Genomic DNA, 19437 nt, shown 5'->3' on the forward strand with positions numbered 1-19437 from the left:
GCAGAGCAGCGCAGGGCCTTGGCACACTTTGAGTAGCACAATCCAAAAGGATTTCCAAGATGACTTTTTTTGTTTTGTTTTCATCTCCTCCTCTATTCTGATCCCTTCTCTGTAACCCTCTCTCAGAGCTGATCACGTTGCATCTGACTCCCATGAGAAGACCGAGGCCCTCACAAGAGAACTTTTGCAAACTCCATTACCATGTCTCCAGCCCCCAGCGCGTCTGTCTCCTTAGGCCCTGATTCCCCTCCTCACTGTGGCCGAGTTCTCCACGACTCACCGCGCCACGGGTGCCCATCCCTCTACTTCTTGCCTAGTCAAGGACATAGCACCAGCAGTTCTCCCCTACCTCTCTTACTTCTTCAGTTGTTTGCAGTCCCCTGGGTCATTCCCGTCAGCACGCTGTTCTTTCCTATCTCAAAAGAAACAACAAGCCCGTATCAACCTCACTTCTGCTTCCAGTTACCACCCCTTCCTCTGCTTCCCTTAATAGTAAAAATTCCTGGAACTTCCAAGCTCGTTGTCCCTAATTTCTCTCCTCTCTTTCTTTCTTAAAACTTACCCCTGTCCAACTCTTACCCATACTCTGCCAGAATTGCCCTTGGTAAGCTCACTGGTGACCCCATAGTGCTAAATTCAGTGGTCAGTTCTCAGTTCTCATCTTCCCTAACCTGTTAGTGGCATTTAATGCGGTTGATCACTCATTCTTTCTCCTGGAGCCACATTCCTCACTTGGCTTCCATGACTCCATGCTCCCTTAGTTTTCCTCCTGCCTCTCTGCTGTTCTCTCTGAGTTGTCTTTGCAGATTTCTCTTCTTCTCTCCACATCTCTACAGGGCAGTGCCACAGAGTTCAGTCCTTGGACCTCCTTTCCTGAGGAGTCTCATCTGATCTTACGGCTTTAAACACTGTCTAATGCTGATGATTCTTCATTTTACATCTCAAGCCTGCACCTCTCTCTTCTCTAGACTTACGTACCCACCTGCGTGTTACACACCTCTGCTCGGATATGTAACAGTCGTCTCCGATGTGCCCCACACCTGATCTCCCTCCCAGGCCTTCCATTCCGGAGACCGTCCCCATCTTCATCAATGACGACTCCATCCTTCCAGGTTTCAAAGGCCGAAGCTTTCCCCAGCTCACTGTGTTCCAGCCATTCTGGCTTTGGCGTTGTTCTTGAGCACGTCAGGCATGTTCCTGCCTCAAGGCCCTAGCCTTGGCTGTTCCCTTAAGATATTTGCATGTCTCACCTTCTCCTTTCCTTCAACTCTCGACTTACATATCACCTGCTTACTGAGGGCTACCCTCACCACTTATTTAAAACTGGAACCCCTCCCTGTATCTCCATCCGGAACTTCTGATTGAATTCATGGCTTTTTTTCCCCCCATAGCAGTTGCCACTTTCTAACATGCTGTATAATTTATTGTCTTTCTTCCACTACTAGAATATAAGCTTTAGGGCAGGGATTTTGTCTTCAGTGCTACAGCCCTCAGTGCTTGGAATAGTTCTTAACACATGAGCAAAGTCTCAATAAATATTTGTTGAATAAATTTTGAAGAAGCCAGATTATAAACTTTGACTCCTGAATATCCATTTCCTTAAGTTTGAAAGATGAACCTCCTCTTCTGTCTTTTCTTTCTGTGTGATAAATCTTTCCAGAACATAAGACTTAATACCATATTTTTCTTTAAAACTGGATAATAAAAGAGGAGACAAATAATCCATACAATGCTTTGTCATTGTTTGATGTCTGATTCGATCTTTATTTATTGAGCATTATTACATGTGCAGTATTATGGTTGCAAAGATACAGTCATGTCCAGGACACATCGTAGTGAATTAAAAGTTATAACCATTTGGAACTCCATAGAGGTGGTATCTGTACAACATTGTGAAGGTATTGTCACTGAATTACTCACTTTAAAAAAAAATAGTTAATCTTATGTTAAGTGACTTTTTTCTAAGACTATATTTTCTAAGACAATAAATTTTTTCTAAGACTATAATATAATCATAAGGGAATGATGAACCGAGATAGTGCCTGGCATGGGTTGTGGTGTGAAGTGGAGAATGCCAAAAAAAGTTTCACAGAGAAATTTACGATTGGGTCCTGTCTTTAGGGACAAACAGAAGCTCACCTGGAGGAGAAGAAGGGAAGGATATTCCATGCATGTATAAGGATACAGAGTCAAGGAATATCTTCTCTCTCCTTGGCAAACTGCAAAATGTTAAGACTTCTTGGAATATATTTTGCAAGAGGAAAAGTGATAGCTGTCAAGAGTCAAGTAATAAAGTGCCTTGAAGATCCATGCTCAGGAATTTGGGCTTATTCTGGAAATGATTTGGGCCAAGGAATGGCATTTAACAAGGCAATGACATCAGCAGATTTGCTTCTTAAAAAAGTAACTCTGTTGATCATGTGGAAAATTGAGTGCAAGTTATTGGGAAGGAAATAGAAAAATTAAATTACTGCAATAGATCAGGTAAGGGAGGATGAATTTACAAAACAGTTTGCAAAAAAACTTGAATGCCCTGAGACAGGTATGTTCTACCGTTACTAAGTTGGAAAAACTGAGTTAAGCCTCTAGCATAAGAAAATGTTAAGCCAGTGCTGTACCTGCCACATGAACGATAAATTTAAAATTCTGTTAATTTCATGACAGGAAAACATTAGAAATCCCCCACCCCTCCTTTTTTTTTTTACGGAAGGACCAGAATATGCTGTCACTCTTCTACCTTTTACCCACACTGTCATGAGGAGTGTAATTTTTTACCCTTGGAATTTTATATTGAACAATTTAGAATTCCTTGAAACAAGGAGTTTAAGGAATTTACTGCTAAACTTATCTAAAAAGCCTGTTTTAAACCTTAATCAACTAATCGTGGGGGTGTTTACTGCTATGTTAAAAATATCAATTAAGAGAGTTTGTCAAGGATTTCGACTGAATCAGTTGAAATGTGGGAGGACTACATTAGTCTGGTATAACTCATATATTCCGTGTGTGGGATCTTTTAATGCTCTCTCTTAACTCTGCGTGTTTCCTGTCAGAAATGGGAAAAAGTCTGCGTGCGGGCTGTACATGGGAAGCGTGTTAAATACACCAATTACCAATTTGGGAGTGTAGCAGAAGGGTAGATCTGGGCAGAATGCTGAAAGAGAAGTCGGCCAGGAGTATCACCTTGAGAAATGACTCACTGGTTTAGTAAATTGCTTCATGTAAATTGTGCCAAATAGACATTGCTTGTGTGTTATGAGATATAGTTCCCTGCCTGGATGCCAGGAAAGGCCCCAGCTGGCTTGGCAGTAAGCCATTTGAATTCCATTTTGCTTTCAGGAGATAAGACCAAGTAAACTAGAGATTAAGGAGTTGAGGGAAATGGTAGAGAAGACAATCATGAGCCCCTCTGAGGTGCAGCCAGCAGAGAAATACAAAAGAAAGCTGAATTTGTGAGGTTCTTTTGGCACCAGAAAGCCATTGGGAAGGGTAAGTGTGGCTCCATTGTTCTTCATTAAGACTCTACTTTCTGTACTTGGAGTTTTTAAAGCTGGATGCTAGTGTAGGCAGAAGGCAGTAATAATGCAATTTTAAAACAACTAAAATTATTTTTCTTGCTTTTGGAAAGCGGTATTTACACTCAGATATATTAATGAAAATAGCAGTTAAGCTTTGTGTGTACAGCTAAAATTCAACTGTTTCGTATCCTGGGGTAAACTCCCCATGGCACATTTCATTCAGAACCACTTTCCAGTTATTCAGCACATACATAACGTGTCCCTGTGTGTGCATTCACGTGTTAGGCATTATAAAGAAAAAGACAGTTCTTTCCTCTCTCTCTCTCATAGCCAATTTAGTTGTGGAAATAAGACAGATAATTTAAAAATGGCATTTGATAAATAGCACAAGTAAGCTGGATAGAATAAAAGAAAGAAATCCATTTATTCTGAAGGGCCGTCTGTGTCATTAAGATGCTATTGGCAATGGGTAATTACCAAAGGAAGCTTAGGAAACGAAGGGGTTTGATCAAAGTTATATGTTATGAATATTAATCTGTAGGATGTATTGGAAGAGGGCGAGATAGGAAGGAGACAGACCAATTCAAAGACTACCATGCTCTGATCCAAAAACTTGAATGGTTTCCCAGTGCTTCCTGAATTATGCATGGCTTGGTATTAAAGCCCTCCCGGTGCGGTCATAAGAGATTTTGGTGTTCTATCCCACTTCTCCCCTTCAAGAAGCTCTAGCTAAATTGGCCTATTCCCTGTTCCAAAACAAAACAAGAAAGTCATAGGCTTACCTACTTCTTGGCTGATGTTGTGTTTTTTTTTCCTTTGCCTAAAATGGACACCGTCTTCATCTATTAAATATTCATTCATTCATTTGTGGATTGGAGCTATTTTAAGGTTTGGGGATTGACTGGTAAGATACAAGCTGTTAACTTACATGGAATTAGTTGCACAAAGGAATAGTTATAATTCAGCGTAATAAGTATAGTGACAGAGAAAGGTCTGTTATTGGAGGAACCTCGGGGAGGGGAGGTGGACTTTCACCGTCCCTTAGGGCATTGGTAGAAAGGGGGGCTTCCTGGAAGAGGCCATGTCTGTCCTAAGCCTTAAGGTTTATAGTTTACCTGGCAGGTATAGAATAGAAGAGAAAGGGAGGGGAAAATATTTCAAGCTGAGAAAACAAACTAAGCAAAGGGCACTGAACTACAAAATAGGGAATATATTAGGGAAATGCAAGCAATTTGGTGTTCCTAGAATGTAAAATTTGAAGCCGAACACTTAGAGTCCAGATTGTGGAAAACCTGGTATACTTACTATAAGAGGGAGCTTGCCCTTACTCTGTAAGATAGTAGTTTTAAAATACTCTTTTAGCAGAAGAGCTCTTTGTGGAAAAGCTTATGCAGAAGCCCTGTGCACCCGATAAATGCAGAATTATGCTCTGGTTAAAGCAGAGGGATATCTTCCCCCATCACATACACCCACTGTGTCCTTTTAAAGGTACAGTAGACTTGAACATCATTTAAGCATTCTTCAGGAAAAGAAATAACTGAAGAGCTTTCTTTTGCTATAATCTTTTAGTATAATCTTGGTTCCCTTTATTTGACTATTTTGTTTAATCTGTACGTGCTCAGATTGAAATTGAAATTAATTTCTGTGAAATCCTAAACAAAATGAAAGGCAATTTTATAGAAAATATGAGGCATTTGTATATGTGTGCATATATAAATGTTTTCTAAGTAACTTGATTTATTTGTGCATGTTGCTCTTTCATTGTCATGGATGGTTTGGAACTCACAAAGAGGGCTGAGAATCAGAGAGCCAGTTTCGCTTTGTGATTAAACATACCTGAGATACCTGAGAAGACATGTACTCCTTACTGAGTTCCCCTTTCCTCACCTGAAATGGAGTGAATTAAAGGGCTTGATCCCCCCGCCCACCGTTGGGGAAAAAGAGGACTCAGAAGCACAATATAGGGCCAAATAGGTTCAAAAAAATTCCGCCTAAGTTATAGACCCTGGAATATATACACATTTCATAATTCAGCATATATAATATACACATTATATAATTCAGTATAAACAATAAATGTGAACTAGTAAACTAGATTAGGACAACCAGAATGGACAAAATTGCTTTTCTAAAATTGACTTTCTAAAAGAGATTTTCTTTGGCTGCGTACTAAAGATTTGTGAACCCCAGCGTTGTTTGAAAATACTTGAAATACGATCTCTTTAATTTTCAAGGAGTAGATCAGTATCTTAAAAAAATATTTTAGGTAAGAAGCAGTCGATAGTGTTGTTAAAAGTAAAATATTCGTAAAAATAAAAATCAATACTATTCTCCCACATATCTGGAGTCAGAGGTAAAGCACCCTAACCTGTAGGAATGATGCTTTGAATGAAAACTTTGAGTACATTTTAAGTTACAATAATAGAAAATGAAGAGTCTACATTAGAACTCTGAAAAAATAATTGTGAGTGAATTGTAGGTTCAAATAAGCTTAGTATATTTTATTTATCCTCTCCTCAGACATGGTAGAGACAAAGTATGTGATAATAGAAGCCATTTCTTACTTTTTCCTGAATATGGCCTTTATAAATAAGGTCATAGGTTATTCCCTCCTATAATATCAAAAATAACTATGACCTTTTTTTCTTTATGGTTTAGGCCTTCATTATTTCAGATAATAGGCATTTTTAGAACTATGTTATTTAGGTTCATCTACTTGTTCAAAGATACAAACTATTATTTTCCTCAAATTTACCCCCATTCTTTCCTACTGTTAAGGCAGGTAGAGGATACATTTTTGTCTTTCTTACTAGGAAGGAGTTATTTAACCTCTCAGTGCTACTCTTTTAATTATTTAAGTAGAGATAATATAATTTTCATCCTGAAAGGGATGGATGACTTAGATTACTATTTGTAAAGTTTTATATTACAGAGTGCTTTTGGAAGAGTCCATATCTTTATTGGTGCTTTTATTAGGTCTCCCCTTATTTTTTAGAATTTTACCTTTCTTAACTTTCTGCCTTTTGGTTTTTCAATGTGCAAGCAGTAACCATAGTTATGGTAATGAGAAAATGCGGAATTTGGGGGCCTCTAAGGAGTGGAAATCTTCAGTCCATTATGAAGACATTAGGGCTTTGCTCTTCACATTCTCAGTAACACAGAGAGCTTCCCTTACTATCACCCCCTTGACCCCAGTCACAGGAGTTGGATTACTGAGGCAAAGCAGCAGGCATATACGCTTACGCCTGTATGTATCCCCGCTTTTCTGGATCAGTTGATGTGAGATGTGTCCATTGCAATCATTTGTAGAAATAAATTATTCCTCATCTGTAAAAGCGGGATAATAATAATGGCTCCCTCATGATGTCACACGTGTAAAAAATCCCTTAGCCTTGTACTTTGTAAGAACCCAGTGCATTATTATTGAAATGTGTTGAAATTTCAGTATTGGAGCCATAAGAAATTAGAAACTGATTAATTACTGACATTTTGGCAAACTAAGATGTTACCATTACTATTCTTAGTTTTGATAAAGGTTACTAGTAAAGTCTCATTGTGAAAGGAATTTAGAGCCACCGCATTACTCTACAAGGATAACCTGTGAGAAAGTTTTAAAATACTTACTGGCATTAACGAGCTTTGGTACTATCCGTAGCTCTCATCCCACATATAGAAACAACACTTGATATGTTTCTGAAATTATGCCAGAAGAAAATATTTTTTAGGATTTCAAAAACTAATCTCACTTTTGGAAGAATATATGCCATTTTAAAAAACATGTTTTATTAACTGTCTCTAAATGCTTAATTCTAAAATTGAGGAAAAGTTGGGTGAGTTTACTACTTTTATCTAATAAAACCTTTTTAAAGAGAATTTTGGAGCTAAATCTTTCTGGTTGACTTTTATTTCCATTTACCTTATTGAGCATTTGGCAGAATTGGAGCTTGTGAACCAGTTTCTGACGTAAAAGAATCTTTTAATTGTGTGGGTGTTTTGTTTTGTTTTCCAAGCTCTCAAAGCAGGTACACACCTGGATATGACTTGTCCATACTTCAAGTAAGCTGATTTACATACTCACCTTTCCTGCTCTTTCAGTTTTCTTTTTAAAGAAAAGCTTCCTGAAAAGGGGTTGGTAATACTTTACCATTGTATACATTTTATTTCTACATTTCTTCTCCTTTGCTGCGATAGTTACAACCTCCCGTCTTTATTAACTAATAACATCATTCCATCAGAAGGTAGATATGGTGAGCTTGCTGTTAAGTTTCATCTCTTTTTCTTTTGGTTAACTAGATACCTGTGGAGGGAGGACAGGAGCAGCAGACCGATTCCACCAAGGGGCGATGCCTGAGGAGAACTGTCAGCGTCCCTTCCGAGGGTCAGTTTCCTGAGTACCCACCAGAGGGCGCCGCTAAACTGGGTAAGCTAATAGAAGGAAAATTCCTCGCTTTTATCCAGTAATTTATGGACTTGTTATTGCGTGGTACTATAAAACAAAACATCCTGCATTTCCTGTTAGGGAAGCTCGTTGAAAGATAGATTGTTAACCGAGAGTTAGAGGTCATTAGAATGTTCTATTCTTTATAACCAAGTGTCAGCAAAATTATTTTACAGAGATAAAATTTATCTAAGCATTGTAAGTTTGCTGTACAGTTCTAGCAAGTTGGACGATGTGTTGTTTCTGAGTTTACTGCTCAGCTTTAAATTCTGAAAGACCATTAGGTGATCTTTTGAAATACTGAGATTCACTGGGGAGCCAGTATTGTGTAGAAAGAGTATTGAGTGGTTTATGTCCTGTTCACACAGCTACTGATGCTGTCTTGTATAATGTAATGTCAGATTGGGGTAATTTTGCTGAGCTAATTTTATATATCCCATGTCAGCTAATTTTATATATTCCATGTCTTCTGGAAGAGTGACAGAAGAGAGAATTCAAAAGACCCACATGAGTTGTTATACACTAAGAAGTTAATGTCAATATTAAAGCAGCTCTTTCCCTGTTTCCTACCAAATGTATTCTGTTTCATGTTTTGCATGCTTACTGATTGATATTTAGATAATTAGACAGGTCAGGTAATTATAAAAAATTAATATTTAATCTTAAAACATTAAGATTAAATAAAATAATGAAAGGGTTTGAAAAGTAAAAAGTGCTTTGTATTGTTGTATTATTATTTACTTAGTCAACCTACACATAGTCATAGACATTTGGTAGGTAGATAAAACAGAACCATTTGTTGTCTCTATGTTGGTTAATATGGATAATTCTGTGATTTTGGTTGTGTTTTTGAAAATTAGGGTTTGGGGGTTTCTTTGTTTTTGCCTTTTCCTTCATTTCTCTTCATATTTTAAATGGAACTCAGAATTCTTGGTCAGAATTTGAATCCTTTATTTCTTTTTTTATCCTGTAACAGTTGCTGCTTTTCTGGAAATTAGTCAGGTTAGCAAACACTTTTCTCCAAAGAGTCATACTTGGAGAATTCAAATTTTCCTCTCATCTTATTTCCATTGTATGTCCTTACCATGTGTCGAAACTAGTTTAGGTGTTGGCCTAAATTATATTGCAAACCTGTCTGGGTGTGACCAGTGTATATATAGTCTGTTTATATTTCACATACAAGTTCTGTGTAAATTGGTCTGGTTCAGAGTCACCTTTCAACTCCTTTACTGTCATATTCATAATGTTGATGACTCTGTCATTTCTCTAGGAACCTTTGACAAGCTTTGACCCACAAACATCAGTTGATTTTGAGGAAGTGTAATAGTCTGAAGTACTATTATAATTTTATAGGAGGGAGAACTAGATGGTAAATTGTTAAATATCTGCAGCATTCCAGGTACTGCTCCAAAGACAACTCAGATGGGGTGGCCTCGGTGTCTAGTCCAGAGCCAGTCCTCCACCCTCTGTCCTTGACGAGTCTAGTAGCCTTTTTGACTTACGGCAGTTCATGATCATTTTTGGAGTGGCTGTTCTGAATTAGCACTAAAAGCTATTGCTCATAAATATTAGAGGGGAAAAGACTACTTTTAGAGTCATTCTTTCTTATATGCCAATCTAATGTTGAATTAGATAATTATTCTGTTGTTCTATTTTTATCTCCTAGTGATTTGTCTTTAGGCAAAATTTCCTGCTATCAAATATTTAACTGAGGAATTGCTGTATATGTAACATTCTATGCCAGTCCCTAAGAATGAAAAGAGATGTAAGATAAAGTTTCTGCCTTTAAAAGATTCTTCTGTAATTAAGAAGATAGGTTATTGATGACTATTCTCAATATATCTCATTATTGTGGTATATTATAACATGTGGCTTTTATTGATTTTTTATTTTTTAAAAACCCATTCATTTATGCAGCAAATGGTTATTGAGTGACAACCGTGTGCCAGATGTTGTTCTAGGCACTCGCAATGTAACAGTGAAAAAAGAGACAAAACCCTCTGCCCTTGTAGAGCCTATATTGTATTGAGGAGTGACAGACAATAAGCAAGAGTAATAAGTAAAATATATACTGTGCTAGATGGTGATAAGTACAAAGAAAAAAATAAACTAGGGAATGGGACCAGAAAATGTCAAGGAAGTATACTTTTAGCTAAGGTGACAAAGAATGCCTCACTGTTAAGTGACATCTGAGTAAAGATCCGATCAAAGTATGGGGGAGTAAAGCATGTGGATACCTGGGGGTGAGGGGTTCCACCCAGGGGAAAACCTAGTATAAAGTAGAAACATGCTTGGAGTGTTCCAGGAACACCACAGATGCCAGTGAAGCTGGAGTGGCACGAAGAAGGGGGGAATAGTGGGAGATGAGGTCGTTGAGCTCTCTGGCAAGCAGATCAGGAAGGTCTTGTAGTTCATCATAAGGGCTTTGGCTTTTACTGTGTGAGATGGGGAGCCGCTGGCTTCTATACTGAGAGGAGGGTTGTAAGCTTGGGAGTGCAGAGACCAACGGGGGTGCTGTTGCAATGGTCTAGACAAGAGACGATGGAACTTGGACCGTAATGGTAGTAGTGGAAAGGCTGGGAAGTGACCAGATTCTGTATATGTTGGAAGGTAAGCCAAGAGAATTTGCTTGTTGGATTGGATGTGGGAAGTGAGAAACAGAAGAGTGAAGGATTTTGTCTAGTGCAGCTAGAAGAATGAAGTTGTTATTTTTAAAATTGGAAAGACTGTGGGAGAAGCAAGGTGGAAAGTGGGATTGACCAGGAGCTCAAGTTTGGACATGTTAAGTTTGAGGGTCTCATTAGACACCCAGGTGGAAATATGGGAGTCTGGAAATCAAGGGATAGACACAGACTAGAGATACAAATCGCACGCCTTTAGCAAATAGATGTTGTTCAAAGCCATGAGGGAAATCACCAGGGAAATGTGTGTAGGTAGAAGAGAGAAGTCCAAGACTAAGCCCTCATATAACATCCAGAGGTTCAGAAGATGAGGAAGCACTAGCAAAGGACAGATCAGAGAAGAAGGAGGAAAAATCCAGAATTCTGTTTCCAAACAAGTAAGTCAAATGAAGTGTGTATGGGGAAGCCCTTCTGGTTTTGCATGGTTCTCACACTTTCCAAGCTCTGGATTCTCTTTGTTCTTCTCTGGTAGAAGAACCCCAAGGAGAACTGATCAGATTTTGCAGGTATAAAATCATGGCATACATTTTTGATTTTAGATATGAGGCAGTCAGCTATGGAGAAATGCCCACTCATGAAAAACATGTGCCTTTCACCCTACTTTAGAGAATTCATAGCAGACAGGAGCCCTATGCATGTAAAGGGTCTGTGAAGAACAGTCACGGTGACTGCCAATTTACTGTACATTGGAGATTTCAAATTGGTGAAAAAACTTTTGAATGTGAAAAGATGGGAAGGCCTATATTTGTGCCTCACACATTGTTCAACATGAGCAAATTTACACTGATGAGAAACCTAATACATGTCGAGAATTTAGAAAAGTGTGCGCACGCAGAGTGGGGGAGGTGGTTAAGCACAGAATGTCCTTCTCACTCAGTAGCTCTCAGATTTTTGCACTCAGCAGTTGACAGATTACCCAAGATACTAAAACTTATATTTACGCTGGCATTAAAAACAGATCTTGATATACCAAATTCTTTTCCAGAATTTGAATGTTTTCTTAAAGCATATGAACGTCACATCTAAAGCACCCATTTCCAGATTTAGAAAACCTAGAAAAAACTATTTTCCCCTAGTGACAATATCCAGATTTTAATTTATTCATCAAAAAAATCTTGTTCCCCAAATTTAAACCATGCGAAGCATGATTTCCTGAATTTTCAAAAGGATATCATTCCTTCCGATGATTGGATTTTTGCATGCAAACACTACTAGGAGATATGTAAGCTGACCACGTGAACTAGAACTAGTAAATATTCATTTTCAGTGTAAATGTAATCTATATGAATGCAACTTTTTAAAAAAAGCCATCAAGTATCTTCCAAGAACACTGTGAAATGGGATAGGTGAAAGCTAAACAGTAGACAACATTTTTGTGAAGTATGCTTTTATGGAAATAGTATGCCTTGGATACATGCTAGCAAGCCTTAGGCAAAAATATATCAAGTCTTTTAGAGTCAAAGTTAGCTATCCAAAATTTTCATGTTTATATTTATGTAAATGAAGAAGTTAAGCAAAATTTAAAATACCACCACCAAAAAAAAGAAACCAAATTGGAAAGACATTAAGGAAAAGCCAAACTTGTACCTATGTTTTCCTAATTTTATTGACCTAAGTGATAACAATTTGAGGAAACATTGAAGAAAACACATATTGAAGCAGAATATTCTCTCCAAGGCCTTCATAAAATTATTATAAAGGAGAACTCTTTTAATAAAAAGGTTTAAAGGATATTACTGATTATTCAAACCTTAGTTTTAACCCTTACCGTCTTTATTAAATAAGCCTCAGTTCTAATTTTGTTTATAAACTAATAAAGACTAATTTTTAATATCAAGATACTTATTGGGAGTATCTAGATAATCTATGAAGTATTTTCAAGATGCTAGAATCTTCTATAAAAATACTGAATGTTAATAATATTGAAGGAAGGGAAATGAGTAATGAAGATTTAATATTACAGAAACATATCCTTCCATTTTTTCAAATAATAGAATTTAAAATGCTAATAAATAATTCCTGTGTATGGTAGCACTCGATATGTAGATTGACTATTAAATTTATATTTATGTGTGTGTATATATATATCTTTAATAGAAGCAGATCTTGAACTTCAGGGTAATATATATAGAAATTATCAAAACATTTATGAAAAAATCAGTAGTCTGCCATTTCTAGCTCTGAAAGTTCGAGCTCAATGGATAATGCCAACCCTTGGTTTTCTTTGAAATGCCCCAAAAATGTCGTCTTCTTTCCCTCCTATAAAATAAACTATTTCACAATTACCTATAAGCAAGCTCATGCTAAGAGAGCTATAGAATATCCAGCCTTTATACTTGTAGTTCATCATTCCTGGATTTCAGTGATATATGTGTTATTTGAGGAAAGTCAAATAAACTCAAGAATTATCAAAACCATTATAGATAATTCAGGTCAAAGGCCCTGAAATAATCTCATTTGAAGCTTTTGGTTGAGTATTTTTGCGTTTTCTTAAAAACCATGAGCCAGTATATATTTATTCTTTGAAGTCTGTAGGATTGTGTAAGATACACATGGTAATACTGGTGATACTAGTCTTGAAGAATGGGCTCGATTCTAGGATAAAACAGCCATGTACAGTCAATTCTATAATGCGATGTGTTTCTAAAAATCACTGTACTGTACAAAATTGCACAATGAAAATCACAAGGCTTATGGGGGAAAAGGGATTGGGGCACTATACTCAAAATCTTGGTCGATGACACATAAAGATAGGAACTTAGTAGATACCACATTTTTACACGTATTAAATGGTTGAGAAATACATAAATACTACAACAAATACAACACTTTAACTTGAAAAACTCCTGAAATTTACTTGTGTGAGTGGGCATCAGAGTAGTTTTAAAGTTTATTGTGAAGGGATAGAGGGCGGGATTTTTGGAAATTGAATAGAACCTTGTTCCACCACATGTGGATGGGAGTGGCTCACAACACAGGCAGTGAAGTGAGGTGGCTGGTGTGTGTGTGTGTGTGTGTGCATGTGCGCATGTGTGTGGGCACGCACACGCGCATACATTTCGTGGCTTCATATGTGGCTTGGTTCAGCTGAGTGTTCTTTATTCACCTAGTGTTTCTCATAGGTGAAATCTGTAAAGTGAAAAACATTTGTGTCATCGTGCCTAATGTGGCAAATGTGTGGGACATTCACGTTTTCAGAGCGAGCATTATAACAGAACGGACCTTACTACCAACCAACTTTGATCAGGTTCATCCATTACAAAGAAGCAGCTTGCATTTATTTGTTAGCCAATTGAATTCCAAAATGTGAGTTACTGTTGAAAACATTCCTAAATTCCTTTTGAAAGTTAGTTATTTGGAACTCAAAACTAGTATGAATAAGATAAAAACTAGTATTTTCTACTAAAGCCAATTTCTATTTTACTCTTTGAGCTAGATTTAGATTAGCAGTGAGAACATTTTTGTCCTATGAGGAAGTCAGTTCTCAGTTCTAAGTCAACATGCCAGAGCACAATGCCTTCTGTCATGTAAATGGAAGTTTGGATTCCTGATGTGCTCTTTTGTCTTCCTCCCCATCGTCATCCTGGCATGGTAGAGATTTGTCCCCTTCTGTGAAAGCTGGTTCCAAGGCAGCGCTGCCCCTCTGGTTGTGCAAATTATGCATTGTCCAACAACTCGGGAGTCTGTCATTGTCTCTCAGCGTTGATTTGTAGTTATTTCATAAAATCTCCAGCAGATGGCAGTAAAGTGTCTTAAAGGATTCCTTTTCTGGTTCGTTAAGTCACTTGTGTGCGTTATTGTGAGGGTTGCTGTCAAGCATGAGGACATGGGGAAGGATAAACCATGAAGGAAGTCTACGTTTAGTGGTAGGCCAACTACTTGCTACGTTTACAAAGCTGTATCATATGTCTTAATATTTACGTTAGTCTAACAAACTATTTTTTTAAACAAATAAAATATGTTCTACTCTTCAACCTTGGCTGTATATTTTTATAATATTCCGGAAGGCCAGGGTAGAATTTTCAAATTAGGCCCCACAAACTTGCATGTGGACAGCCCGGCCTGTGCATTGAAGCTCTGTGGGGATTGGAGCCCACGGGCACCAGAGTGGAGTCCTCTCACACGTGATCCCAGGCCAGGAGCCCCTCTTGACAATTAGTCTTCGTAAACCACTGTGGTCGTTGGAGAATTGGGTGGGAAGAGAAAATGAATTTTTGGATTCAGCCTGGACTTCTGGGGATAAAGATGGTGGATTTAACATAAGCATCTAATTGTATTCCTTCCAGAAACACCACTACAACAATAGTAAAGGGATTTTTTTTTAAAGACATGGCCCTTCAAGGATAATGAGAGGAGAAAGAAGAAAACAATCACAACATAATAATAATAAATTGAAAGTTGGCTAGCAAATGGAGTGTGGTAAAGGACGTGGCTGACTAGAGAAAGCCAAATTTCAATCTGACCCTGAAGAAAGCCAAGAACCAACCTGATTTTTACCACGGAATCTTCAGGAATTGATGGTATCACGATCACCTAGCTCTTCTCCTCTGCACCATTCCACTGAACAATTGCTCTTCCCACCCCCATAGACAGGGTTTCTTCTCCCCTAATACAGGACTGCAGGTGAATTCGCTGGCTGTGAAAACCCCAGGGGTCTTGGACTGGGGCATCCCAGGCAAAGCTGAGAGTGCAGGGCTCTTTCCCAACACAAGGGGTTAAGTGAGCATCTGCCCACAAATGATGAAACTCCTCCACCTGTCTTCCCTCACTTGCCTTTACCCTCCAGGCAGGTGATAAGAAGAGTACTATTTGGAGTATTTACCCCAAGAGGAAAGACCTAAAGATACTGACATTCCTAAGATTAGCAGACATCTGAAGAAAAGCCTTTAGTATGAAAGAGAAAAGCCAAAAGGAACAAACAAATGTGGAGGAACAGAGATAGGCAAATAGAAAGCTTAAAAAAAAATCACCTAAAGAGGATGTGATACATATATACAATGGAATATTACTCAGTTGTAAAAAAAAAAAAAAAAGATGAAATACTGCCATTTGCGACAACATGGATGGATCTTGAGAATATTATGGTAAGCAAAATAAGTCAGACAGAAAAAGTCAAGAACCATATAATTTCACTCATGTGGGATATAAAACTGAAAGCAACAAACGAACAAACAAACAAACAAAAACTCATAGACACAGGTATGGTAGTTACCAGAGAGAAAGAGGGATGGGGGAGGTACAGGAGGGTAAAGGAGGTCAAATAGATGGTGATGGAAAGAGACTTGATTTTGGGTGGTGAACACATAATGCAATATACAGATGATGTATTACAGAATTATACGCTTGAAGCCTATATAGTTTTATTAACCTATGTCACTAATAAGTTTAATAAAAATTTTAAAAATCATCGCTATCCTAAGATAAAATACTATCCTCAGATAAAGTGAGACAAGAACTGAATGTTATGCAAAGCCAAAGAGCTTCTGTGTATTCAAAAAAAAAATATTGTAACAGAAATAAAACTCAGAAGAAGTGTTCGAAGATGAAAATAAGTGAATGTCCAAGAATGGAGAGGGGGAAAAAATGATAAAATAATTAGAGTACCAGTCTAGGATGTCCAACATCAGAACAATTAGTTCCAGAAAAAGAAAAACAAGGGGAGGAAATCACTACCAAAATAATTCAAGAAAATTTCCCATAACTGAGGGATATGAGTTTCCAGATTGGAAGGGCTTACTGAGTGCCTGTGACAAGGCCCATTTTCGAGAAATTTCAGTTTGTCTCTGGTGACAAAGAGTATTACAAACTTCCAAAGAAAGGAAAAACAGATTACCTAATAAGGATCAGAAACCAGAATGGCTTCACACTTCCCATCAACAAGATCAGAAGCTAGAAAACCATGAGGAATACCCTCAAACTTCTGCGAATTCCACATCTAGCTGTAAGCCATTCATCACCCATGAGGATAAAAGATATTTTCAGACCTGTAAGATTTTTTTTTAAAATTGCCTCCTGCACATCATTTCTCTTTAAACTAATGGAATATATTCTTCAGCAGGAATAAGCAGGACATGGGATTTAGGATAGGAGATCCAGCACAGGAGAGAGACAGAGGGAATCCTTGGGAGAATAATAGTATAGAACACATGGAGCTGAACAGCTCTGTGCCAACTGTAGAATGAAGACATCCGGTTCCAATTGGAGCAGTCAGCAGGCTATCGTTAGGACCGCTCCAAGAAGACAAAATTGATGTAACTAAATACACTTAAACAACAGGAAGCAAATTTGGGATTGACTTAACAATAAGCACATAGAAATCTAAACAGGTGAATAATCGGACAATAACTACAGGGGAAACTAAAAAATAGTGCTGGACATAGAGAATGCTTATGTAGCACCTTCGACAGGACATGTACGTAATATACCTGACCTTCTTTTAGTCCTTGTAAACCTACCAGGTACTGTTTTACAGATAAGGAGACGGCGGCATGGAGAAGTTAAGTAACTTGCCTCTATAACTAGATAGCTAATAAAAGGCAGAGACGGGATTTGAACCCAGGCAGTCTGCTTTCAGGCTCTGTGCTCTTGACCACTGTGTTATACATACGAGTAGGATTTACAGAGTGGTACACTGCAAGCAGTCACAATGTTGTTCGTCCTCCCCAAAGTTACTGTGTGAGTGCATAGGGAGAGCGAGAGAATAGGAAGTGTATATACACCTCCTGGGGTAGTAATGCAGGAGGAAAGGATCGAATTCTCATCTTCCTTAGTGGAAAGTCAATAGATGATGTCTGAAATGGAAAAATAAAAAAATATCAGTATAACCATATTACTTAAGACTTGATGGTAACTACCGAAAGAATTGGCCAAAAGATAAACATAGTTGTTTCTGGGGAAGGAAAAGTGCTAGAAGAAGAGGGCTGGGAATTGCTGGGGGGTTTTTTTTTGTTTGTTTTGTTTTTTTAAGAAGTCTTATAAAATCAGTAGACTCTATGTGCATATATTACTTTATTAATATGTGAAACCTTTTTTAAAATAGGGAAAGGCATATATAGTTCATAAAAAAATTAAAATGCCACTTAAACACAAGAAAAAGATGTTATACCTCATTTATAATTAATAAAAGCAAATTAAAACTACAGCGAGTGACTGATTTTTACCTATGATATTAGAGATAAAGGTGTTTTGCAAGGATAGAAGGAAATAAGCTTTCTAGTCCATTAATGTGCAAGATGCATTTTGGCAAAAGTTTCTGTCCTCTTTGCCCCAGAGGCTGTCTACGTCTACAGCCCTACACATCTACTCACACAGTCATTGCATGGTTCTTTTTACTAACACAAGAGCAAACAACCCAAATATCCATCCGTAGGAGTCCATTTAAATAAATTACGTTAAATTTATATAATGGGCTACTGTGCCCCTATGCAAAAGAAAGTAGCTCCATGTGTAATAATTTGAAACAATTTCCAAGATACATTGTTAAAGGGAGAGGGGGGAAAGCAGGTGCAGAAATATGTATGTATTATTTGTGTAAAAAATGTCACGTGTGTCTGTGTGTACACAGTGTGTGTGTGTAACACTAGACTGTATAGAAGAAACCTTTAGCAGTGCTTGCTTCTGAGGAGAAAACTAGAGACCTGGAGTAGGAGGGAGATTAACTTTTCATTATACAACACTTCTTAACCTTTTAACTTTTAATCAAATGAATGAGTTATTATTCTTAATAATAATGGCAATAATACTAACACCTATCATTAGGAGGAAGAGGAAGAGAAAAAAGGGGAAGAAGAAGGCTGTCTGTACTGAAGATGCATTTCAGTTTTTTATGATGTATTTCAAAAACAGGGACAGCAATGAACTAAAATCAGAGAGAATTAACTGAAAGTGTATATTATGTTGATGCCAACCAGTGGCTTTCACATTACTAAAATGTACTGCTTTAAAAATTAGCTAAGTTTCTTCTCACTCTCCGGTCATTAATTTGTAGCAGGGTATTAAGTTGGCCATTGAAACAGCTTAGTTTTTATTTATCTGCAGTAAAGAAGAGAAATTGAATCTAACTAAAAAAGACAAAATCTTCTTGACATTTTTATGTTAGATGATTATAATCTAATGGATTATAAAAGTAACCCCTATTGGACTTTTCAGGAATGTTAAAAAGGGTATTTTTTTCTCTTTGCCTCTTTGTTAAATACAATGTAGCTGACTTAATGCTGGGGAACACGTTTTCTGTGGATCATAAATGCTGTGCGTATGATTTAACGTATCTATCATGGAATCAGTGAGATACGAGAGCAGGTGTTAATGTTTCTCATTTTGCTTGGACAGGTTTAAATCAACCCAATGAAGAAATTTGAGGTGTGTCATCTTAGGAAGCATCCTGCCTCTGTATCTCATTACTAGTTTATTTTTTCAATTTCTACTTGAACAGTTTGGTGAATTCCTTTCTTCAAATGTACAGTCATCATTCACCTTTCTGTTATGTGATGGAGGTAGAAACATGGGCGTAGAGTTGTTTATAAAGCATCTTGAGACCTATTTTTGAGGCTTCATCTAGGCCCTTGGCTGCCATAGAACCTTTTCCAAAAGGAAAAATATATGACTCAGATAAGTTGAACAAAATTAGCTAAACATTATTTACTTTAGTTCTGTCTCTCTGTCTGTCTCTATCTCTGTCTGTCTCTGTCTCTGTTGTCCAGGATTGGCTAAGCTGATTATTACCAAATCCTTTTCAGTTTATATTTCAAACAGAAGGATTTATGAATCAGATTGGTGGAAAATCTGGTTGAGTTTGTGTCCAAAA

General features: G+C 37.5%; 1 protein-coding gene across 7 annotated transcripts in view; it reads left to right on the forward strand.

Moving 5' to 3' along the window:
• RASAL2 (RAS protein activator like 2) overlaps positions 1-19437 on the forward strand; it is a 265824-nt gene that overhangs the window by 126532 nt on the left and 119855 nt on the right. For all 7 annotated transcript variants that reach the window (XM_033092539.1, XM_033092540.1, XM_033092541.1 and 4 more), the window contains exon 3: positions 7809-7935. In XM_033092539.1, the coding sequence (XP_032948430.1) occupies positions 7809-7935 (127 nt within the window). The remainder of the gene's footprint in view (positions 1-7808; positions 7936-19437) is intronic.

Source organism: Rhinolophus ferrumequinum, chromosome 22, assembly GCF_004115265.2.
Source record: "Rhinolophus ferrumequinum isolate MPI-CBG mRhiFer1 chromosome 22, mRhiFer1_v1.p, whole genome shotgun sequence".
In the NCBI taxonomy this organism is placed as follows: Eukaryota; Metazoa; Chordata; class Mammalia; order Chiroptera; family Rhinolophidae; genus Rhinolophus; species Rhinolophus ferrumequinum.